This window comes from Plecotus auritus (assembly GCF_963455305.1).
Source record: "Plecotus auritus genome assembly, chromosome: 3".
Classification (NCBI taxonomy): domain Eukaryota; kingdom Metazoa; phylum Chordata; class Mammalia; order Chiroptera; family Vespertilionidae; genus Plecotus; species Plecotus auritus.
In genome coordinates, this window is record NC_137772.1 from 3261124 (window position 1) to 3287532 (window position 26409).

General features: G+C 42.1%; 1 protein-coding gene across 1 annotated transcript in view; it reads right to left on the reverse strand.

Annotated features, from left to right (window-relative positions):
• GPM6A (glycoprotein M6A) overlaps positions 1–23796 on the reverse strand; it is a 93855-nt gene extending 70059 nt beyond the window's left edge. Inside the window, exon 1 of the mRNA XM_080662368.1 lies at positions 22688–23796. Coding sequence (XP_080518494.1) covers positions 22688–22724 — 37 coding nt within the window. The 5' untranslated portion in view covers positions 22725–23796. The remainder of the gene's footprint in view (positions 1–22687) is intronic.
• Between the last annotated feature and the right edge of the window lie 2613 nt (positions 23797–26409).

Genomic DNA, 26409 nt, shown 5'->3' on the forward strand with positions numbered 1-26409 from the left:
GCAACAAGAAACCCAAGCAGTCTGTTTCGATACCCTGAAGAAATGGAGGGAAAGGATGGGAAGCAGGGGTTCAGTCTTAATGTCAACCTTCCTAAAACACCTTCCTTTTTGAACCTCTACCTCAGCACTAACGAATCTTGAATATAATTATCTGATACCTTTGCTATCTCTTTATCCTCCTTTAACTTCTAAAGATGAGCATGGACTAAACTCTGTCTCTACCTCACTCCTTTTTGTCTCAGATAGCCTCCATCCTAAACTTTTAATCATTGTTTCTATGCAGATGATATAAACTTCTTCATTCATAACCTTGACCTTTCACCTGAGATTCCCTTTGGCATTTCTAAATGCTTCGGTTTTCCCATGTGCTGTATGACATGGTCATCTGAAATCTCTCCAGTGCATCGTCCCGCCTAAAATCAAGCTCACCTTTTCCTTTAGAGTGACAGGCCCATCATTCCCCTGGTGAGGACAGGTTCTCAGAATCCCCAGGCTGCATCATAGAGATCCTTGCCACTGTTGCCTGGGTCTCTACATGCACTCGTTCCTGAGGTGCTCCCTCTCAGAATCTGGCCGCCATGCTGAGATGTCCCCAGTCCCATGTAGAGGCCACACATACATGTACTGGCTCAGAATCTCAACTGAGCTCACAGCCAACAACCAGCACCAACTGAGCCCCCTGGACACTCCAGCCCAGTGCAGACCCCACATGACTACAGATGTCCCTGTCTTGCAGCCAATATCACTTGGAGCAGAAGAAAGAATCATACAACCCACATAACAGAGAGAAAAAAATAAATGTTGTCTCAATCCACTAACTCTGGGGGTAGTTTGTTCTGCATCATACTTCCTACAGCTGTTTGGAGAATAAAATGAGTTAGGTGCACTACATGAATTCTAACTATTGCCATAGTTATTATTCTCATGTCTATCAAATTCCCTTAAAAGTGTACCCAAATTGATTATTCACGTAATTTATCTTCTCTTATTCAGAACTAAAATGCATTTCTTTTTTTTAGCACTTGCATTAATTATATTCATATATTATCAACAAAGTCTACATACACCATTAAGATGTTTCCACTAAAAAAATATGCCAGAAATTAATTCAGAGTTTGAAAAATGCAAGCAGCTAAATTAGCATTGTATATAACTTAGCATTGTTTATAAAAACTAATAGGATTAACCCATTCATAATTTGGATGAATTCCACCACTAGATATTGAATACCTGTCACAAGCCAGTCCCTGTCCTGGGCGCAGGGGACACTGTGATGAACAAGACAAACATGTTCTTTTCCTTGTACTAGTATACTCTGCAGACTCAGTCGAAAAAGACAGAAAGTTCCACAAGCTATCAGAATAGAGTGCAATATATGCTCTGACACAAGAAGAACAAGATATGAGGAAGAGTAGCATTGGCCAATGGTTTCCCACCTGCAACCCACGGCACCTACAGCATATTGGATATTTTCCATTTTTTAACAGCAAACACAGTGACATCTGCCAGACGGTGTTGGACTGCTATTAGCAAGATAACTATTTAGCCCAGCCAGTGTGTCAGTGGTTGAGCATTGACCTATGAACCAAGAGGTCATGGTTTGATTCCCAGTCAGGACATATGCCCCGGGTTGTGGGCTCCATCCCTAGTAGGGGGCATGCAGGAGGCAGCCAATCAATGATTCTCTCTCATCATTGATGTTTCTACTCTCTCTCCTCTCCCTTCCTCTCTGAAAACAATTTTTAAAAAATGTAAAATAAAATAAAAATAAAAGACAAAAAAGAAAGATAAATATTTAACAGATAAAAGCGCTAGGTATTTCTTTTGGCCTAGAGACAATGTGTACTATCAATTTTTCCTCACCCTGTTCCTTTAAATCAATTGAATCCTTCCAAAACATAGCCTTTATCTTGGTCTAGCTAGCCTATATCACCACCAACGTTTAGTGTCTTATCCTCCAGTCCATCCAGCACAAAACCTCCAGATTAATCCACCACCACCCTGCTTTCTCCCACAAAATACACAAGATGAAACACACACAAAAAAACGAGGATAAACTAACCTTCTTCATGTTCAAGAAGCAAGTCACTTTATTATTTAAATAGGGACAGAAAAAATCTGTGGTCATCTCTAAAGGTGTGCACTGACCTTTCAACTGCTCTGTGGATTTCAGCATGTCCCACCACCGCCTTCCTCATTTCTTATCAGCCTATAATTTGCGGGATTTTTTCCTTTTGCTTTCTAGTTCTCCCACTATTCTGATTCTTTGCCCTTGAAATAAATGCATATTCTAGAGTTATACACCTGAAACCTATATAATTTTATTAATCAATGTCACTTCAATAAATTCAATAAAAAATAAATAAATGCATATTCTAACCCTTACCATGTCAAAAACCAACAATACACCAAAAAACATCCTATTCATAGATGTAACATACCTGGTATTAAAATACTGTATCTTAAAGCTTTAATAATATATTTAATACGGCTGCAGGGAAATACAGCAGGAGATCTACTCGAAGGTTTAACTGCTTTCACCAAAGTTCTCCTTAACCCCATCTCACTGGTCTTTCTGGAGAGTGTGATACTGTTGGCCACTTCTTCCTTATGACCTCTCTTCCTTCAAGGACACGATACGGTCTTCCTGGCAACTCAACGTTCTCTCTGCTCTTCTCAGCTTCTTTCTACAACGTTTTCTTTAGATCTCTGCTTGGGGTCCCTTTTAAGTCTGCATGCATCTTTAGGTCGATTAGCATTACCCCCAATAATCGCACACATGTTGATAACTCATAATCAGAGAATTCCAATGCAGACTTTTCTCCCAAACTCTGAACCTCTGCATAAAATGGCTTATGGGACCTCACTCTTCACAGTCAAACAAATTTCATCTACTCCAAGACACACTTTTCTGTGAGAAATCTCTTCTTCTTGCCCTTACTTCTGAGCTCCAGGCTAGGACTTGGTATCTGTGTGCGTTTTCATCTGTTATATCCCAAGCAACATCATTAGAGCTGGCACAAAACAGGTGGTGTTGTATATTTGTTAAATGACGAATGAATCAATCAATCCAATAAGGAATGAAAAAATATCATAAATGTATGTTATGTCACACAATAGTCACGGGGATGTAAAATACAGCATAAGGAACATAGCTAATGATATTATAATAACTGTGTATGGTGTCAGGTGGAGGGAATCACTTTATAAATTGTATAAATGCCTAACCACTATGCTGTACACCTGAAACTAATACAAAATAATATTGAATGTCAACTGTAATTGAAAAAAAAAGTAGGGGAAAATGGGAATGCATCAAAAAGATTAATAGTGGTTATCTTTATATAAGTATACAGGAAATTGCTGTTTTTTCTTTTATGCTTTTCTGTTATTTGTCAGATTCCATTAAGCATACAATGGAGTCTGAAAAAAATCAGATAATAAATAAAATAATTACTAATGACATAAAATGAATAAATAAATACACGTTATGGAGTTTTAACTTGCAAAATAGCATCCTGTCCATTGTTCCAGCCTTTCCCCAGTTTTCCTATCCAAGCTCTTCTGCTTCAGTTTAGCTGTCGCTCCCCTAGTGCAGCCCTCTCTGTCTCCTCCCCCCTCCGCCCATTCTTTTTGTTCCTTTGTGGATATTCATTAACGGGTGTTAATCTAGTCAAAGCAACTGCAAGAGGGGGAGGGGGTGCATCTGGCTAGGGAAGAAAGAATAGAGAAGAGACTTTTCAAAAAAAGGAAGATGATAAAGGTCTCAGGACAGACTGCAAAGAGGAAACAAAGGAGAATGAAAACAAAGATTTTCAACTGATATCACACACACACATACACACACACATACATACACACACATACACACATACACACATACATACACACATAAACACACATACATACACACACATACACACACACACATACACACACACACACTCACACACACACTCACACACACACACATACACACACACACACACACACACGGCAAGACAAGGGACCCATGCATGTTCAATCCTGAAGTCAAGGAAAACAGGCAATTTTTTTCTCAAAGAAATATGTTAAAATTGGTAAGATAAATTCCGTTCATGTTCATTAACAGAATTTTAAGATAGAAACATACAGATAACTGATTCTTAAAGATGCCACATTTTTTAGTGCAATACTTGAAAAGCTTTAACCAAAGCTTCATGATGATAAAATAAAACCATTGTTCTCAAAACTAGAAAATTTAATAAAAAAAGCCACTTCTAAAACAAACTGAAACTAGGTTTTATCATTGTTGATCACTGCATAGCAGAAAATACAAAAATTTACGAAGCGCGTATCTAAAATGTTACAGAGTAATTTCAAAAGTCCATTTTGTTTTCCAGAGATTGATTTTTAAATACCAACCAATGACGGGTAAATATTTAACCTTCAATTCTTGGTGAAAAAAAATCAGATATTTAAATATAATGAAAATATTAACATGGCTACCTCAAAGTTAAAACTAAACAAAAACAAACACAAAAAGTAGTAAGTTAGGGCCCATTGCTCCAGGCAAGAAACTATGACAAAGAAAGAAAATGAGGAATATCAAAATAGAGCTCACTGTACCAACAGCGTCAGTTCCCTTTGCACTAAATGGGCACCTCATGGAAATAGCAAGTTCTGCCTGACCACAGTGTTGATGGAGGTGGGATTAGAAGGCGTGGTGGTGCTGTAAGCAGCCTGCCTTTGAATGAGGCCAGCAGGGCCTTAGGCCTAGTTCTACCGCTCATTAGCTCCGTAATCCTACCCAGTTAATTTCCTTTTGTAGAATGAAGATGATCTGTAATATCTCTTCTTCTAAAAAAAAATGTCATTATGAATGTTGATTTTAAAAATTTATCTCAACAACAATAGATTTTTGGAATTACCTTGGTCTATTGAAAAGAATTTTTACAATTGCTCTGCATATTCTGTTCATTGACTAATCAAAACATCCATATGCGAATTTTCACACAGGCATAGTAATAGAAAATCAAATTAAAATATGCCGCCTTCATTGATCTCATGCTGGGATCGACTGTCTTGGCACCTAAACTGAACTGCAACCATAGTAACTCTGTTATGCCCATTTGATCTTGTCTTTATTCTTTCATTAGCCAGAGAAAAGCAGCTAATAAAAAGAAAACTTGCTAGATAGTCAAATCCTTCTCTTCCTACCCCAAATGTTTGAGTGGATTAGAAATAAAAACAAAACAAAAAATGAATGACAAAATCATGATTATAAAAACTTGCTCTCATTTTCTACCTGAGACTTTGTCTTAGGTTCCTAGTTATGTACCAGCCAAAGGAATGGGGCTGAGATGCCGAAGGAGAACAGGTTAGTGAGAGCCTCACTGTCCATCCTCCTCCATCCTCTGCCGTCCTCCTCCATCCTCTGCCTCTGCTGCTAAAGACGTGCTCCTTCATCATCTCCCTGGTCCCTAACGTTGGCTGCGGAGACACTGGCCGCCAAAGGCAGGGCTTGTGTGCCAAGGTGCCAATCTATGCCATCTGCATATGTCATCTGCCATGCCGCTCACAGAACGGTTTAAAGGGGAAAGAGCTAAGTGGAAATCGGCATTTATAGCAATTATACTTGTTCTAAGTAGTATTAGCATTTTCTCTGAAAGAATACTTAATATTTTAAGGCGATTTCAACCTATTAAAATCCACACAAAACCAAAATGTATTTGGTATTTATCTAAGTAAATCTTTAAACATCTAGCTTTTTGCACATATATTTATCACAATAATCTGTAAATAAAAAAATTTGAAATAGCAAACTCAAGGCAACTCTTAGAGATGTCTGTCCATTTGGCCAGTCTCTAGACAGTTTTCTATTCCCCACCTCGTTAACATCTTCTGAGAAGCACAGTTTCTCCGTTTCTGAGCATGTTTAATCGACCACTATGGTTGTCATGCCAACCAACACAGAATCCTGAGCTTCCATGGGGCATTTCAATACCGTGACCCAATTACAATCTGTCAACAAATTCACCAGCAAAATAAAGGGACTCACACACTAATCACACGTAATTTCTGAGGCTGAACTATAGGGATGTCTGCAACAAGATTGTCATCAATATTCAAAATAATCCAAATGCTGCCTGTTTCACAAGTATGGCCCTTTTAATGTTCTGCCTTGGTTATTGTCTTTATAAAGAGTTTTTTTTTTAATAAAAAATGCCTGAAGTCAATATATTTAGCTTCTCTTTTACTACAAAAGCAAATGCCACTGGGATTTACTTACACATGGTATAAAGATACCATATTCTCCAAATTGGAAATCAGTGAATATCAAAATTACCTCAATTCTGTGTAATAAAAATGAAAATTTACAAAGGCCTGGGTTAAGCTGTATAATCCTATTAGTTGTTGCTTAAGGAAGTCTTTAGCTCAAAGGCAAGAACAATAAATGCTATGGATTGGAGGATTTGCAATGATGAAGTTGGCTATTAATTACAAAAGAGATAGATTGTTTGTTGTTGTAGAGCAAAAAAGGGCCAGCAGCCAGCACAGACACCGGCACTGGGGCTGGGAAAAATGTTTAGACTGATCCTTGGCATTTATAACACATGAAATGTTTTTCCTTCATTTGGCCATTTCTTTACTGTATTTATGATCCTTTGCTTCAGTTATGTAAGTGTGTGTATGTGGGGGGAGAATAAATGAGTAAAATATAAGGGATCTTATTTTCTTCTGTGAGTTTTGACTAGAGATTCCATTTTAATATCATCAATCCATGCGTTGGCTCTATCTACTAGCTAATAGAATATTGAAGCTCAGATGAGTTTACTGTATAAATAACATCAAGTGACAGATGAGCTTATCTGATAAAAAATTTAGTAGATTTTATAAAAACATAAAAGGTAGGAATAGAAAAGATATTCTAGTTCCAGTAAGATGGCAAGAATGTAATAATGTCCTCATATAACTAATGCAAATATCAGCTTTAAAGGACATGTCGTCCAGAATTAATAGAAGCACCGAAAAGGAACTCCAGTGCGTTCCCTTAACACTGCGGATAGGAGAATGAGGGTCATGGGGGCTAAGTGATGGCAGTATGTCCCCAGCCAGCTAGTTCGTGTCAGCCACAGCACTCGGAGCTCACTGGATTATTCCGCATGAGTTTGTCAAGCTCTTGAATGTGCTGTTATAGATGTTCTTCTATGTAAAGGAAGACTAACTTATAAAAGACCAACTTTACATGTTTACGGTTGAACTTGGGAACTGGTTGCTATCATCTTAATCTATGGAAGGAAGAAGGGCAGTGTTTATCTCTTAGCTGATAGAGGCTGGTCACAGAATGATGATGGTAAAGTGGCAGACTGGTCTAAAACGCACGGAACTGCTTACTACCAATCAGGAACTTTCATCTCTCTCTCTCTCTCTCTCTCTCTCTCTCTCTCTCTCTCTCTCATTTGCTGGGATAAAGAATTGCCTCAGGTTGAAGAGATTAATCAGAATGATACATTGGAGAAGGAGAAACCAAGCAGTGATCTATGACTGCCAGTATATTTCCCAAATATTATGGAAAATAAATGAATTGTAAGAGCAGTCAAACAACAAGAATACATTATTTTACAAATACTTTGTGGTTTTTACTATCTTTCTAACAATTGACATATTGTCCCATCCGACCTCCCAAACATTTCCGCACATTCACATCTTCAGGAGCAGCGTGTTTTTCCATCAAACTAATCCCCAATACCATAGCCTCTCATCATATTGAGTTATTAATTATGTAACTTGAGGAGTCTTCACACAGCCTACGAAGTCATTAATAAAATTAGCACAGAAACAAAATAATTTATCAAGGCAGGTAGGAATGCTACAAACAAGGGATAGCATTTGTTTTGGTTGAGGTATAACATGGATATTGCATGGATAATTTGATCTTATCACAAAAATGTTTTAGCCTCTTAAATTTCCATTGAGAATGTCAAAGCTCATGTGTGCACTTTCATTCCTTTGTTCACTGGCAGTACCATAGAGCCTTTGTTTCTTCTGGATTAGAATTGGATTAGAATTTCCAATAAACGAAAATAACTAGTAGGACACCTTAAAATCAGAGCCCAGGTTGTGGCAATCTTTTTTTATTCTGTAACTTTTCATGGGATATTTGGTACCTACTCTTAAAAGTACTGCGCTTAAAAATTAAAAAAAAAAAGCCAGACTAAAAGATAAATCAAGGGAGAAAGTAACCAAAAAGAAGAAGCTATCCTATATAATCTTTTGATTGCTCTTATAATTCATTTATTTTCCACAATATTTGGGAAATATACTGGCAGTCATAGATCACTGCTTGGTTCCTCCTTCTCCAATGTATCATTCTGATTAATCTCTTCAACCTGAGGCAATTCTTTATCCCAGCAAATGTAGCTCACTGTCGAAATGTGATGATTCTTTCTCCTTTGTGACCTACATTTTTCTCCTTAGAAAACAGTGGATTTCCCCCGGAAAGCAATTTACCCAGGGAAATGTAAAATGCATTTCTTTTACACTGCTCCAAAAGAGGCATTCCATTTGTCGCCTGGCAAATCCTCAGCTGCGCTTCACATAAAAGAAACAGAAGCAAATTGGAAATCCTTGCCCGGGGCTAGTTAGGAGCAGGGAGTTCAAAGCGTTTGTGGTCTGGTGCATAGAGGAACATCTCCTTTTTTTTTTTCTTTTTTCTTCTTCATTTTGGAAAATGGGAAGCCACATGATTCTTTCCCACCCATGCCCCCCAGCCAGGTCCTCCAAGCCCATCGCTGTCCCGGGATGGCTTGGGCAGAGCCTGCAGGTCCCCGGGAGCTCCAGCCAGCTCCTCTCTCCACGCTCACAGGTATCAGCCCTCTTCTCAAACAACATCATTCCTGCTCTGGCTGAAAATATATATACATTTCTTCCATATCTGACTCTGCACTACTGTCACTTTTGGACAGTAGCAAGAGAGTCCACCCTACAGCAAGATCAGTACACCCAATTCTTTCCCATCCATCCCCACGTTTTCCCTCACACCCACCCTGAAAAAGTCACAGCAAGACAGCATATCTACCTACAATAAAGGGGGCTCCACTGCCTCCCCCCGTGCTGTCCTGCAGGACCACCCACTCCCAAACCTGAGGTGCCGCTTCATCCCATATCTAAACAGAGATCACAAGACCCGCTCGGCGAAGGCCGCTGTTTCTCGCACAGGGAAACTTCAAACTAACCAAAGAGACATAACAATCCAAGTGACTCTCTGGGTTCCAGTCACTATTGAAATGGCACGACATTCTGTGTTGCTCCTCAACCTTGTAGACTTATCCTAGATCGGTGGTCGGCAAACTCATTAGTCAACAGAGCCAAATATCAACAGTACAACGATTGAAATTTCTTTGGAGAGACAAATTTTTTTAAACTTAAACTTCTTCTAACGCCACTTCTTCAAAATAGACTGGCCCAGGCCGTGGTATTTTGTGGAAGAGCCACACTCAAGGGGCCAAAGAGCCGCATGTGGCTCGCAAGCCGCAGTTTGCCGACCACGGTCCTAGATGATATAAAAACCCCACTCGTGACAGGGTGGCACTGTCAGCTTGGGGAGATGAGATTCCATGGAGTCCTGCAACGTGTATGGAGGTGATGGAGTGATAACTCATCCAAAGGATGACAAAGCAGGTATTCCCTTCCCCAGGTGAAAGGTCATGCTGGTTACTGAGCCCAGCAAAGCAAACCATAGACTTTTATTCAGTACCATCTTCAACAAGCCCCAACACGCCAAACTCATACGACCTCAAAAAAATAAGATCAGCTTTGGCATTATATATAAATGCATTGAACAACAAAGTCTCCAAACATTGGGCCAATTTTTGTTAAAAGGGAAAAATAACACAACAACAAATTAATGAGCTTACAAAGATTTTGGAGAAAGAATGGTTGTAACGTAACTATACTCTATGTAAATACAATATGCAAATCTTATGTCATATATTATCTGTTTCTACAGAGAAATAATGCACACATTAAACATTTTCATAAGTGTAGCACACTGATGGCATAGATATATTAAAGTGCTATTTTTGTAGATCACAAGGGTCTAATATTAGCAATGCAACCTAATACATCCATCATATGTTCAAAGGAGTTACAAATCACTTCATAGACATTTAAAAAATATATTTTTTATTGATTTCAAAGAGGAAGGGAGAGGGAGAGAGAAATAGAAACATCAATGATGAGAGAGAACCATTGATCAGCTGTCTCCTGCATGCCCCACACTGGGGATCCAGCCCACAATCCGGTATGTGCCCTGACTGGGAGTCAAACAGTGACCTCCTGGTTCATAGGTTAATGCTCAATCACTGAGCCACCGGCCAGGCACTTAGACATTTTAAAATTTTTATTTTAATATCTAAAAGCTGAAGTGAAATCTGTCCATCAATAGGAGATGTGTCAGAATCTGATACAGCTGGAATGGAGTGGCCAGTGGATCTGATATTTTGTAATAGAGCATATTAAGCGAAAAAATACAGTCTGTATTTTTAATATTTAAAAAAGTATGCAATGCTCCATGGGACAGAGACATGGGGAATCCAGCTGTCAGGAGAGGCCTCAGCACCATCTATACATATAAAAGCCTAAGCAACTGTCCAACTGGTAGCTATGGCGCTCACTGACCACCAGGGGGCAGATGCTCAATGCAGGAGCTGCCGAGCTGTGGTGACTTGGCAGCTGCGGTTCTCGGGTGACGCACTCAGAACCAGAGAGGAAGGAACCCGATTCTGGGGTGCGTCAACTGTGAACTGCCCTCTCACTATCCGGAACCCCTCGGGGGATGTCGGAGAGCCAGTTTCAGCCCAATCCCCACAGGCCAGGCCGAGGGGCCCCACCAGTGCATGAATCCATGCACCGGGCCTCTAGTTAGTTTATGATGATGTTATTTTTGCATCATTGCTGGATATGAAAGAAAAAAAAATAGAGTACTAGAGTTGATGACAGAGATTAGAATGATAATACAACTGTGAATGTGATGCAAAATTCCCTTCCAATTTCTCAGAAACAATGGGTAAAATATTTTTAATGTTCATATAAAAATGGCAGCCCTAGCTGGTTTGGTTCAGTGGATAGAGCATCAGCCTGCAGACTAAAGGGTCCTGGGTTAGATCCAGTCAAGGGCACATGCCCGGGTTATGGGCTCTATCTCCAGTAGGGGGTGTGCAGGAGGCAGTTGATAAAGGTTCTCTCTCATCATTGATGTTTCCATCTTCCTCTCCCTCTCCCTTCTTCTCTGACATCAATAACAATATGTTTTAAAAAGTGGCAGCCACACTTGTTACCAAACATCACAATGGAAGGCCCGTGTATGTCAAGTATTTATTAGCAGGCCCTCTCATGCCTGTGTGGTGCAGAGATCACTGTCAGCAGCGTGTGCCACCTCTATGAGGATTACATTCTTATCTAGTGCTGCCACAAATCACAAAATCACACACCAACACGCCAGTGAAATGATCTTTTCTCAGGGGTCCGCTTTCGGGCGTGGCCACATCATTGGCATGGAAAGCACAGCGTTGCTTTAGATGCTCAGGAAGAACGCACTCTCAGTTGCACCAAGCAGTGGCACCCGTGTTTCTCCTGAAGCACACATCAATGATGAGCACACGGAAAACGGAGCCCAGCAAATGGCAGGGGTCCTGAGGGGAACACTGCACACACCATTGCCTCATGCCAGCTGCCCCGTTTCAGACTGTGCTTTGCACACAACCACAGTATCAGGCAATGGTTAGAGGCCATATTCTGATAAAAACAGGGAACTTGAAGGCATCAAAGAAGGCAAAGGAAATCTGTTAGTCAATGACATGCTATTCTTTGAATTTATGGTCTTGAAAACTGACCGACTAGATAGAGCCTCCAATAGGCCTTATCTTATTAAACGGTCTTCAGTAATTTCAAACTGTTATTTCTCCTGCAGTTTTGTTTTCTTTGAACAGTACTTACTAAGGCCCAGTGTCAGCAATTTTATAAGCCACTATGCTACACTTTTTTTTATCAGCATCTTATAAAATATTGAAAGCTATAATTTTCACCTGCTAAACTTAACAGTTCATTGTATTTCATTTAATTGCTAGAATTGTAATGTGAAAAATATGTGGGCACTTCAATAATAAAAACAAAAATCTATTTTCATGAAGGTTGCTATCAAACTACTGAATGTATTTCAGGTCAAAAAAATTTTAAATTATTTTGAGTTCAAATATAATGACATAAAATAGAGGAATGGCAGCATTTTTCCAAGCTAGGTTTAGCTGCCCTGTGAGATCTGTCTTCACATGGAAAAGGGTTTTCCATCCATCCTGTAGCCTGTATGGTAGATTCATTCTTTTCTTCTTGCTCTTCCTCTCCTTCTTCCCCTCTTCCCCTAGTCATCATCATCTCCTCCATCTCCATCCTCCTCGTCGTCGTCATCATCATCATCATCATCATCATCATCACATATAACTGTATTCAGAGAACCTGGCAGTCTGGGTTCAAGAACGAAAGGTAAAATCTGTACCCTTTGAAAAGGGAGATGGGGCATAACATACACATTCAAACTAATCAACGAGACATGCCATATATTAAATGTTAAACAGACATTTAAAAAATAACTGTTATAAGAATTCAAAAGAGTGATTAACCCTTTAGCATTATTTAATTTTAATTCTGATGTTCTGCCTCGAGGGAAGTTGCTTAGTTATTTTGGAAATGGTTATAAGAGGAGAGGAAAGGAGAAGGAATCCAATTTTCTAAACTCCTACTATGGTGCAGATACTATGACAGCATTTTCACCAGCTCACTATTTCAACTACTACTGACATTAAATCCAAAGATAATGGCAGAGAAAATGGATTTTAAAAAGTGGGTTTGGAGCCCAGTGGTGTGGCTCAGTGGTTGAGTGTTGAACTATGAACCAGGAGGTCAGAGTTCAATTTCCAGTCAGGGCCCATGGCTGGGTTGCTGGCTCGATCTCCAATGGGTGTCATGCAGGAGGCAGCAAGTAATGATTCTTTCTCATCATTGGTGTTCTTTTCTCTCTCCCTCTCTCTTCCTCTGTCTGAAGTCAATAAAAACATATTTTAAAAAATTATCTTATAAAGTGGGTTTTGAGAAGACCAGGAGTGAAGGAGGCAGGCTGAGTTTCATAGGAAGTGCGTGAGGTGTGGCAGGAGCCAGGGCTGCAGCAGCAGCCACCTGATCTGGGAACCTGCCAGGTCACTGGCCACTCGGGATGGCAGCTGACCACAAACCGCCAGCTGCTCTGCTTCCCTAAGGTTCAGGGAAGGAATGTGAGTGTATGGTTTTTGAATTCTAGACCTTATCACGTAATCACAAATTTCTATTGTGGATGTTTGAGTCATGAGACTTAAATGCTGTAAGTTCAATTATTCTATGAGTAACGTTCAACATCATGTTTTACTGTAAAGGGATGAGAAATGTTAAACATTTGATGACAAACCATCCTATCTAATAAAGAGGGAATATGCTATTTGATCCTCACGCTGTTGCAAAGATGGAGGCGCCCACAGCCAATAAGGAGGGAATATGCTAATTGACTGCCCTGCCCTAAAACATGGCGGCACCCACAGCCAATAAGGAGGGAATATGCTAATTGACTGCCCCGCCCTCAAAGATGGTAGCACCCACAGCCACAAGATGGCAGTGCCCAGTCCCCTCAGCCCTGTCAGGGCGGCAGGCGCATGGCAAGTCCGGACCCGCCCCAGGAGGGCCTGGCCACTCTATGCACCTGCCTCGAAGTCCCCGAGTCCCCTCAGCCCCCCAGCCACCCAGGGCCAGCCCAAGGTGTAGGCAAGCATCAGATGTTGGCTGCTCAGCCACCCAGGGCCTCCTGAGGCTCAGGTAACCAGGGCCAGCCAAGGCTTGCACTGCTGGCAGTGGCAGCAGCAGAGGTGTGATGGGGCATCGCCTTCCCCTGATCGCTGAGTCACCTCCCACCCCTGAGGGATCCTGGACTGTGGGAGGGGCAGGCCGGGCTGAGGGACCCCCCTCCAGTGCATGAATTTTCATGCACCGGGCCTCTCGTCATAAAAATATCTGAGTTATAACAAACCATTAAGTCAATCTAGGTTTGGTAACATAAGAGCACTACCTCAGACAGTCAGAACTTCCCAAACCATATTCAAAGTCATAGCTAAAAGTTCAGTGCTCAAACAATGTTCAACCCTATGTTTTAAAAATTGATTCTAAATTGAAAAATTTGTAGAGGTGTTTTATTAAAAATAAATGTAATTCTTTACTACCACTGAAAGAAAATTTAAGTCTAGAATTTCAAAATTTGAATTTAAATGCTATAGTATGGGAAAAATTATTTTTTTCTAACTAGACACATTTTGTTCTCAGAACTGAAATAAAGTTCATCCTATATAATAAAGAGGAAATATGCAAATTGACCATCACTGCAAAACACAAGATGGCTGCCCCCATGTGGTCAAAGATGGCTGCCCCCATGTGGACACAAGATGGCCAGCAGGGGAGGGCAGTTATGGGCAATCAAGCCTGCAGGGGAGGGCAGTTAGGGGTGACCAGGCTGGCAGAGGAGGGCAGTTGGGGGTGACCAGGCCTGCAGGGGAGGACAGTTGGGGGTAACCCAGGACTGCAGGGGAGGGTAGTTGGGGGCAACCAGGCCTGCAAGGGAGGACAGTTGGGGACGACCAGGAGGACAGTTGGGGGCGACCAGGCCTGCAGGGGAGGACAGTTGGGGGCAACCAGGCTGTCAAGGGAGGGCAGTTAGGGGTGACCAGGCCAGCAGGGGAGTGGTTAGGGGGTGATCAGGCTGGCAGGCAGAAGCAGTTAGGGGCAATCAGGCAGGCAGGCAGGTGAGCGGTTGGGAGTCAGCAGTCCTGGAGTGTGAAAGGGATGTCCGATTGCCCTCAAGGGGTCCCAGATTGGAGGATGCAGGCTTGGCTGAGGGACACACACACCTCCCCCTGTCCCAGTGCACAAATTTTGTGCACCGGGCCGCTAGTTAAGTTATAATAAGTCATTTCATTAAGTTAAAATGCTCTGTGTTGTCTGGATAACTGTGTGAGGTTAGATTTGAGTTACTAAATAGCCCCTGACTAAATAGTATGCCCATAAAGTTAAAGAACATTTAAAATTTATAAGAAAAGTATAATCAATATTTATTAATATTAACATATATGACACTAGATACTCAATATGAAATGCTTAGGAAAGTGCCTGGATTTTTAAATATTGGCTATTATACAGCGTTTGGCAAACATAGGTTTACAGTTTTGAGTACACAAAATAGTTTATTCTTATATTCTTATTTATTACTTATTATATTATTTTTCCATACAAAAAACTGTAAACCTACTTTTGCCTTAACCTGTATTTACTATTTTCTGTGAAAACAAAATCATGTTAGTAAAGGGAGTTAGCTATGGTTCAGATGTGCAATTACTAAATTGAAGTGCAAATGTGACATAGTATAGACTATTAAAAATGAAAATCAATATCCACTCATACAAGAAAGGTGATATGGGGAGGTGTCTCAAAAATTTAAGAGCCCTGGCCAGTTTGTCTCAATGGTTAGAGCATTGGCCAGAGAAGCAAAAGGTCTCGGGTTCAAAAGGTCTTGGGTTCAATCCCCAGTCAAGGGCATGTACCTGGGTTGCAGGTTTGATACCAGGCCCCAGTCAGGGCTCCTCTGGGAAGCAACCAATCTATGTGTGTCCCTCTCACATTGATGTTTCTCTCTCTCTCTCTCTCTTCCTCCCTTCCTCCCTTCCTTCCACTCTCTAAAAATCAATGGAAAAAATATCCTCAGATGGGGATTGACAACAACAAAAAATTGAGAAGAATGGCTGTTTGGGGAAAGGAATCTGACCAAGTACTATTTCTTACTTGAATTATTTATTAGAACTTTTTTTTCTCATCAAGTAACAATAGAGATATAAATGATTATAAAGTATTCCAGATTTTATTTTATTAAGAAAGAATAGCTAATTCATTCATTCATTCATTCATTCATTCAAAGAATCCTTCTAATGGGGGAAATAAATTACATTAAAGTAACAGGTAAGTTATTTGCCAAAACATTGAAATTTCTATTATTAGTGGAAAATAATAATTAGCCAAAATTTTCAATTGCTTCACTTGTACTTGAGAATAACAATTTTAAAAAAAGCACGCATGCTCCATGATGGGAGGCAATGTCAACAATATGTTTGGTATTTCTAGCATAATTCTCAGGGATAGATTCCATCCAATCACTCTTTTGTAGAGGTAGGTAAATGAAAATATTACTATTTCTCATATGACATAAGTTAAGCCCTCAAACATTCAGCCATTTAAACTATGTGTCAAAATGTCATTCTTTCTTTGAGCAGTTATCTAGTTATTCACAGCAGCACTGTTCCAGCATTGCTGATTTATCTTCATGTTCCTCGTTTAGAAGCCAACAGCCACCCTTCCTTTCTCCTCTGACCTCAGGTCTTCTCACATTGTAACGTAATCCCCCCCCCATGAACTCTACAAACAGAGCCCCTGAGCCACTGACTTTCATTTGTGACCCACGCCAAATTTCCCACTCACAACTTAAGAGAAACGAAATCATAATCTTCTGTTGTTCTTTCCTTTTATTTTCACAGACAAAGGAGGAAGTTGCCCTCAGATTAAGACTCTCTGAGACAATGGTCACGAAGTGGAGAGAGAACTCAGGGGAAAACATGATTCTTTTTACACTGTCAGCTAATCCACAGCTGTGCCACCTGTTCTGGTGGACGCTGTCCAAAGGGATTTGAAGCGTAGCCAGGCAGTCTGCCCTGGATACGGAAAAGAAAATTGTCAAACCTTCTGCACGGGGGAGGGGTGTATGTGTAGAGGGAAATGGAGGCCAAAATGGACACTGGACATATTGCCTGCACTTCATAAATCCCACATGTGCCGTTACCTTTGGGATTAACTTCTAAGAATGATTAGCTTCTAAGAACCATCTTGTAGTCATCACTGTACGTACGTTCTGCGTCACTATCTCAGTCTACAGCACTGACCTTCTCAGTCTCTTTAAATGTTTAAGTCTCAATTCAAAGAGTTCGTGAAGCAACTGTATCAAGCACTTTCATTCTAAAAGGTGAATACACTCATTTTAATGATATTGTTAACACACACACACACACACACACACACACACACACACACACACACGCTTTATCCTAACAAGATGATAGAACGTGCAGGAAGCATTTTGGATTGCTGTGACAAATAGCACCAACGTTATAAAAAACATAATTAGCAACTGATCCAGTGAAAATATAAGATGACAAAATTCTAAATCATTATTATCTAAACCACAGAACTCACAATAACCAGAGCAATGCGGAAGTTCTTGGAATCTCTGCTAAATTTTATGAAAAACACACCTAATCTTCCTCACTGACAAGTGTCAGAACCACCCTGGTGACAGCATGAGCTCATTACTTAGCCCCCAGCACTGCATGCAAGCAGAAACACAGCTGCAAATGGTGGGACTGGTTGCTCTGAAACGCTGCCCTCAGTCTGAATCTCCGTCTCTCCAGCTTCGTCATCCAACATTGTCAGGTGGCGGGTGACAATATGATGGAAGTGAAATTTGTCCACATGGCTCTAGACAAACAAGGTAAGTCCTCCTTTTCACAGGTCTGTAAGTAGCCAATATCCAAGAGGCAAAAGGAGGCAAATTCTTCCATTTCCATGGTTATTCAAATGGTTTTGCTGTTGTTATTTTCCTAGCCCCTGGTCTATTGATTTCAATAGTATGCTATTAAAGTTTCTAATTCTGTTAACAAAGCAGACACTTTGAGTCATTCTGGTTCTTTAATTTCTTTGCAATGGTGCTCAAAATATTTTACTACCAATACTTACTTACTGGTAGGTAGTGGCTTTAGGGTAAACTAATTATTCGAGTCTAGGAATCACCTAGAATGTGTTAAAAGGTAGTGTCAAGTTGAGATTGAAGTTCACAATAAGTATACATTTGGTTCAGCTGCCCCTTTGCAGGTTAAACTTGGGGGGAAAGTTCTTAACATTAAGCCTCTTTACCTAAGACTGCTAACAGAATCTGGACATGAAGAGGTCTTTTACTGGGGTCTTTTGATTGCAAAGAACAAAGATTCACTCAGATTACCTGGAGATGGGCAGCATGGTCACTGTAAGAATAGATGGAGGAATGAGGAGACTGTCAGGGCTATCAAGAATCATTTTTCCCAACTCTCAAGAAAGGAGTCCCATGGACCCAGCTTGCTTTTTTTTTTTTTTTTTTTTGAGCCAAGATTTACAGGTCATAGATTATAGACGCACCTAGGGATTGGCTGCTGTTGGTAAGGCTGTGCACAGCTGGTCAAAAAAGCCAGCGTAGGTGATAAAGAATGCAGCCATAAATCACAGAGTAGAACTGACTCCTGCAGTAGACATGTGTGGATGAAGCAGAGTCACTGAGAAGGAGGTGTGGCAGGCAAGCCATGACCGATGTCCGGTGAAGCTCAATGTGTTGTTAAAAGTTGGGGCCTAGTCTAGTCTGACTGCATGGAGCCCTGGCTCTAATACTTGTTACTATGGGATTTTGGTCAAGTTAATTAATCTATTTGATTTTTTAGCTTCCTCAATATTAGAACCACTTAAGGTCATTGTGAAAAGTCAATGAGTTAATTTATGTCAAGTCCTTAGGCCACTGTCTGGCACTGGAATCACTGAGCAGTCTAGGTTGACCAATTGCATCTGGTGTCATAGAGCCAAAGCACCTCCCTTCTCCTTTATTATAGTGGCGTCTCTTCAAGGGATGGTGTCTGGCTAAGGAAGGGTGAGGCACCAAAGTCCTCTTTCAAGGCAAAAATAACCCTGGTCAAAAAAATTTTCAAAAAGACTTTCAATCAGCCCATAAATATGATACATATCATATTGTGAATAGACTCCTTTATAGTGATGTGTGCATATAAATGTAGAATGTAAAATGTAAAGCAAGTACTTATGAGCAGACATTCAAACTTAATTGTACAGTATTGTCAATATGAGATAGACATTAAGACCCAATGTCCTTCCATCTAGATATTCCTGCTGGTTTTCAAAGGTAAGCGTATGCTGACATGACATGTGTTAGTGGTGTTGGTCTAAGGATGAATAATGACCACAAACAGGTGGCCCTGTGCTGGGTGTTGAGATGGAAAAGCTGGCCCGGTTCACACCAAGTTTGATCTTCTCCTTCCTCCAGTGACCCAGCCCTGAAGGGTCACCGAGCTTTGCTTCCCTGGGGAATGTGCTGGAGAAGAGGTCAGTGGCTGACTGCTCATTCTGAGAAGCTGAAGACATTAATTCATATGCCTGGTTAATCACGCTAGAAAAACAGGACGAGTAACACCGTGCATTATCTTTTGAGCTGATCAGAAAATTTCCATACATAAGATGGAATTCTGAAGCTTGCTTCATAGGATGTTCATGTTCAATAATGAGGTCCATGAGGTTTCTGGCTCTTTAGGACAGTTTAGTCAATTTATGAAGATTCCAGCTTGAGAGCTCTTCCCGTGCATATTTTTTTCTCCTTTGCATCTATATAATTTGATCAATTCTGATCATCGATCATTGATTCCTACCTCTGTGACCACCTCTTAATTCGGAAACACTGTCATTGAAGTTATCTATGGTGTCACACACTTTCCGGGCAGCCAGAACATGCATTCACTAATTCACTAATGATCAGACACCCTTAAATCATTTTCATGTTCCAGACATAATCACATGTCTCCGAGTCGTAAGTGCACACCTTTTACATCTTTGTAAAGACCTCTTCATGGACCTTGCCAACCCTTCTAAGTGGGGCCCTTGTTGTCCTGATTTGGTGACCACATATCTCAATTTCTGATGCTCGCGATGCTAGGTTAATGGTGGCCATACGTAAGGGCCATACTCAAAACAGCTGCTTTTCTTTTTTTCTCTTTCCCTCCAAACCAGAACACAGTTGCTCTGGTTGAACACAAGAGAAAGTAATTGGCTTTCATTTAGAAGACATGTTTTACCGAGGGCATATGCTTCTTAAAGACTAGACTCCCACTCAGCGTGACGAGCTAGATCTGTACCTTTGGCGAGGGGGGCAGAAATGAATGGAGAGACAGAGCAATGACCCCAGTGCAGTGTCACACCGAGGCAGGACCTCATGAGCAGTGGCTGTGAAGTCACCGTACTTGTAAACCATCCTCTCTCCCAGGCCGAGCACATACAGTTAAATTAGGATAATTGTTAGGACTGCCTTCAATTGCCTTTTACAGATTAAGTGGGGTAGGGAGATCTCATTATGAAGAGAAAGATATTCCTTATGAAAGACCTTTGAGAGCTCTTAAGCAACAACTATGTTATTTTAAGTGTGTGTATGAGACTGTCAGCTTCCATTTTACATTCTGGTTGGATTTGAAAGGTGACCTGGGTAAGCACTGACATGGATTTGAGTCCTTCTCATTTGTAACAGGGAAGAGTAGGCTTTAATTGCAAAGGGTGCGGAGGGGGGGAGGGGGGAAAGCATCTTTCAGACGGAAGAACCTTGTGTGGTGTCTGAACTATTGTTTAAGAAAAGCCTGTGCGGTTTCAGAAAAACAGGAGAGGAGCTGACGCAAAGCACTGCTCCCCTCGAAAGCCAGTGGGCCATTCAACCTGTCCCCCCAGACTCCTGGCCACGCTCTGAGAGTCCACCTGCTTGCCAGGCGGCTCCTCCAACTTAGATCCCACCAGGATGTAGAGGAAGCATTAATATTCAAAGACAACTTCCCAACAACAAAGTTACAGAGAAAAGGTGTCACAGGCAGAGTCGAGAGGAACAGACGACCAGGTGCGGAGAGAATTAAATCATCTTCTTCTCAACTATGAAAAAAAGCTTAATCAGAGATATTTGAACTGTATATCTCTATATACTTATAGACCATTATACAAATTTTTTCTTTTAATTTTTTAAAAATTGTTTCCCACTGCTGTTCCTGATGTAAGTGCGCACATCTTGATGCTAAGAAGAACCCACTGCGACAGAATGTTCCCCATCACATCACCGCTGTCTCCACCCCCACAGGGGAGAGATTGTCAATGTTCCCCGGGAAAAAAATAACAACTAATTACATCATTTTTCTTCATTCCGGCATCTACCAAGGCTTGCTCAGACACATTCAACTTGTTACCACAATCCGTGATTTATCTCAAGGTTTTATTGAGTGTAATGAATAGCATCTCTCTATTTAAAATTATCAGCTTAGCTTTCCTGAAAGAGGTTGACTAGCCAAAAAGCAATCTTATTATGTGCAATAAAAAGATATTGAAGTATTTTATTTTTAAAGTAAAACAGGCATGGAGATGCCTCTTAAGGATGGAACGTACCATGAAAACTCACCATTTCAAATCACTGAATGCTTAAGCTATCTGTTCATATGATAGAGGTAGTTGAGGTGTGTTTTTTTACATTTCACAAATAGATCACATGGAATCTCCGTAGGTTATTTTGTTTATAGTACAGATTGTCATTAACAAGCATGCTAATGACAAAAATGTAGGTACGGGCTTATTTATTAGCTCCCTCAATGGCTTATGTAAAATCCTTATATACTTATTGTCATCGACTCTGCCTGTGTGTGTGTGTGTGTGTGCGTGCGTGCGCGCATGTGTGTAAGAGACCCAACAAAGCTGAATGGCTCAGAATAATAAAAACACTATATTGTGCTTCCAAACTAGCTATTTTATCATGTAAAATATGGCATTTTCTAAAATAATGCATTTATACGCATTCGAAATCCGATTTGATCCCTGGATCCTTTCAAGACTACTCTTGCATACTGCCTTCATGTATGTGTTGCCTGTGTTCCTGCTTCATTCTAAGAACACACAGCGTTCCCTGTGACATTACATAAGCCTGAACACAGACAAGAGGGCAGCACTGCTCCCCCGGGGTGAAGCTGGTCCCTTCAGAGCCACCACTCAACGCACACAAATTCAGGAGTGTTGGCATCACTTTAATTGCCAGTATTTGCCCATTCTCAACCTATAAAAATGACAGTTTCCCGTGAACGTACATGGGCAGACGGACCTACACAGGCGTAACAAAGCATCAGAAGACCCCGTGGCGTGTGTCACTCAGAGGTGACGACAGCCAGGTCTGTAGGCAGGAAAACCGAACGTCGGTCCCTCTGGAAACGGGCGAGCCGTGGCTTCATCTATATTTTAACCGCAAACATGCACAAAGAAAAATGATTTTTAAAACAGGTGTCCCAACCAAACCATGACCAATAGACGCCTGGTCTTTGTTCTAGGAGATGCCTTTTCAGAGGTACCGAGGAGGTTACATCACCAGATGTCTAATCTAAGGACGACCAGCGCCAAAGATTGCGTTGCGCTCACACCAGGAGTCCCTGGCCCCAGCTCCACATGCATGAAAACATGCACCAAACACGGGTTCCCAAAGACGGGTCTAAAGAACAGTCCCCGGCCACACCGCCACGCTCCCCTCCCTGCCACCTGACAGCTCCGAGCCTTGCAGGGATGGCAACCGCGCAGCCGGACGGGCCTGCCAGCGAGGCCGGGCGAGAGGGGGCCCCAGATGCCCGCCCGGGGGGCAACACCCATCACCCTCCTGGCAAGTGCCTAAAGCAGACGAGGGACTCAGCACAATGACAGCTCCGGAGAAAGCCCGTGGGCACAGTACCTTTCTGTGTCTGCCCCTCTTCCATATTCTCCTCCATGGCCACCGCTCCTCCGTAGGATCCGGTCCACGGAATTAATCAGAAGCTCAATGAGATGCCGGGCAACGGGCGGCTTTCCTTCCTGGGAGGCTCCGGCAGCAGAGGCGTGGGCAAGCCCCCGGAGCTGAGCCCCGGCTCCTCGCGCCTCTTGTTTGCTTGGAGACAGGCTGTCAAGTGCAATTTCATTCAAATGACTCTGCCGTGAAGATTATCAATTTTTCTTCTCAAAGCTGCCCATTGTGGAGCCGTGGAGGCAGGGAGTCACGCAAACAGCCTGCGAGTTTTGGGGGGAAATCTGGTCTGGATCCCAGGAGCGGGGACTCTATGATTCATAAGCCTCGCTTTGCATTTAAATGGGGGGGAAAGGAAGAGAGGGTTGTATTGAATTCTGGGCTTTAAATTGGAAGCAGGCTGGGCTGCGAACAGACGGAGGGGTGGCCCCCGACAGGAAGCAGACCACCACCCGGAACCCCCCTTCGCCACCACAGTGGGCAAGCCCAGAGCCTGTCCCTCTCACTGCAGCAGGAGTGGCTTCCCCGGCCACATACCTTGCAAAATGCGTTTTCCTTTCTTCCCCTCACGAAGGATCTAGTTAATTTGATTAAAGAGTGCCCCAAAGCATACAGTTATACCATCGCCAGGTCTAATCTGCAAAGGGTTATTATTACGAGAGGATGTGTAAGCTCACACCTTTCAGATTTAAAAAGATATAGAATGATACGGCTTTCAAGAGAATAACTATCAATCTTTAAGCCTGAAAGATATGTTTTAAGCAATTGTTTTTCCTCAGCGCCACAGGACTCCTCAAGGAAAGGGAGGAAAAACACCAATATCACATAAAAGAATCTATCGCTGTCTTTGTAATTTATTGTTCTGACCACAGCCCACCAAAACTGCTGATTTTAAATGGGAATCTCTTGAAAGAGAATTGTTTCAGGGGTCATTACTGGGGACGGAGGAGGAAGAAATTCTAGAAAAGGAACAGGGGGCTAAGCAATTTATAATGGGCGTCTGCAGTCTGATTTGGAATGCAAATCCCAGCCTTGCAGGCTGGTGAGAAACTCGCATTTGTGCTTCAGCCTCTGAGTGGCAGGCCACAACCCCAGGGCCCCCACGCTGCACAAAAGGTGCAGTGAGAAAACAAACAGTGTCTCTTTCAGGGGAAAAACCTTCGCTAGAACCTGAAGGAGGAAGAATCCCTGTCTCTGTTTCCATCGGTAAGCAAGTACACAGAGAAACACACACAGACATGCACACACACGCGCATGCACACACATGCACACACATGCACGCACACACATGCACACACATACATGCACACACACGCAACACACACCCGCATGCACACACACACACATGCATGCACACAGGCACACTGTATTCCTTCCCTTTCATCAAAAACACTTCACAGCCTAAGCATATCTACCATATGTGTTCCCGGCATTACAGAATGCATTTCACATGCATTTTAAAAAGTGGGTCAGAAGCATGTTACACATCATCCTCTAAATCATTACAAAAGCAACTGTTTAGAAGAGACTTCTTGTGCAACATTCCATTTTCTTTCTCGTGTTTTCTCATAAAAGGATGGCTCATCTTCTTGATTCTGTAATCACCTGCATTTGCTTTCTCTAGTCAGCTGAGCTGAGCCCCTAGGTAAGGATAATTGAAATAAATCGGAAACTAGTCGCATCTGCGCCCCAGGGTTGGTGAGAGGCCCGCCTGCTCCAGGCAGGGGCCGAGAGGAAGGCACCGAGCTCCGGGCCGCAGGCCACATGCAGCTGCCGCCACCCGGGCTGAGCTCCCCTGGCCTGCCCTCCTGCAGAGGCAGCGCGCTCCTCCTGACATGCCCTGTGCATGTCATACCTCACAGGTCACCGGTGAAACAGACCATTAACAGGCAAAGCAATAGAAACAAAGCCACTTTAAATTCTTAGAGCACTTTACAACCTACAGAACACATGTGTGTGCATTGAGCCTTTTGTAAAAAGAAACAGGGAAGATGCTATTTCCTCCCATTTTATGCTGGAAAAACTGAGACCTGGGTACACCAAGGCATGGGCCAGTCAAGGACCAAGGAAGTCTCGCAACCCATGTCCACGACGTCCTGTCTGAGGCTGTGGGCGAGGCCGCGTTTCCTGCTGCTCTGTCCTCCAGCATCTTCAAGTTCCAGCCTCGGGCCTCAGCCTTCTTCCTGCCCCGCACAGGAGGGGGACTGGAGGGGGACGGAAGGGACAGGAAGGCACTGGGCGAGACCAAGGGAAAAGCAGGCGTGACTTGTTTCCCTTCTGGAAACCTAGTTGAGCACCACGTTCCGATAGTGACCCACCGTTCGTCCAAGACAGGCTTTTCCCCCCAAAATTGTTACCGAGAGAAGACAACAGCATCGTACACAGATTTTTAAATGTACAAAGAACCACCTCAAATGCTAGCCAGATGGACTCGTGTAGAGAAACGTGTGCGCGCAGCTCCCTATGGCAGGCCCCCATCAGAGCGAGGTCAAGTCTTCCGTTGTGGTCAAGCACACATGACACATACGACATGACCCTTGTGATCCTGGCTCAGAGCACAGTCCCGTGGCAGCAGGCACAGTCACCACTGCCACCATCCGTGTCCAGAGCTTCTCATCCTCCTACAGGGAGACTCTGACCCCATGAAGCACAAACTGCCCTTCTCCTCTCCCCTCTTTGAGTCACTGTGGTTGATTTTTGATGTTTTTAGAATTGTTCTTTTTTAAAGTCTTGAACTAATATTTTTAACAACCCAGTATCTGAAAACTAGTGAGAAAAAAATGGTCCTGGCTACTGTGGCTCACTGGGTGAGCATCGACCCATGAACCAGGAGGTCACGGTTTGATTCCTGGTCAGGTCACATGTCCGGGTTGTGGGCTCGATCCCCAGTAGGGATCATACAAGATGCAGCTGATCGGTGTTGATGTTTCTCTGTCTTTGAGAAATCTCCCTCTCCCTCTCCCTCTCTCTTCCTCTCTCTCTAAAAATCAATAAAAACACATTTAACAAAAAAGAGAAATAGTTGACAGTGTTTATAGACCAACTTTATGGATTCTAAAAGCTACTCTATGAGCCTTAAGAATGGACAATGTTTTCCTTCTTGGTCTCCTTCAAGACCTGTAAGATGAGATGACAAGATGGCTCATCTAGCATTCTTTTCATTATACCACATTGTATTCCCCTCTCTCTATTTTCAGTCATTTATTTAAAAATATGAGTTCAATTGCTAGCTTAAAAATATGGTAACAAATGTCCATCACAATTTCCCTTCCAAATATTGTCTAGGAAATGTTTATAACATATCCCCATTTTCCTGTGTTAGCTAGAAGACACATTGCCCACTAAACCTCAACCTGTTGGAAGTCCTCATTTCTCCTAATTCACCCTAATTTGGAGTTGGCACTTTCTCTAACACTTCATCTTGTCTTTATAAACATTTTATTATATAAGCCAAGAAAATATCTACATTTTCCTCTAATAGATAATCAGTCATCTTTGTGATTCAAGGTTCAACATAGAGACAAGGAAACAGAGTTACGGATCAAATAGCAAGCTGAGGATCTCAAAGTCAGCATCAACTGAGGGAAGTGGAAAACCATGGTCAAGGTCCATGGGTCAGACACAGAAAAAAGGATGTGTGGAAACACAGTCATATGAACCAAGTACACAGCACA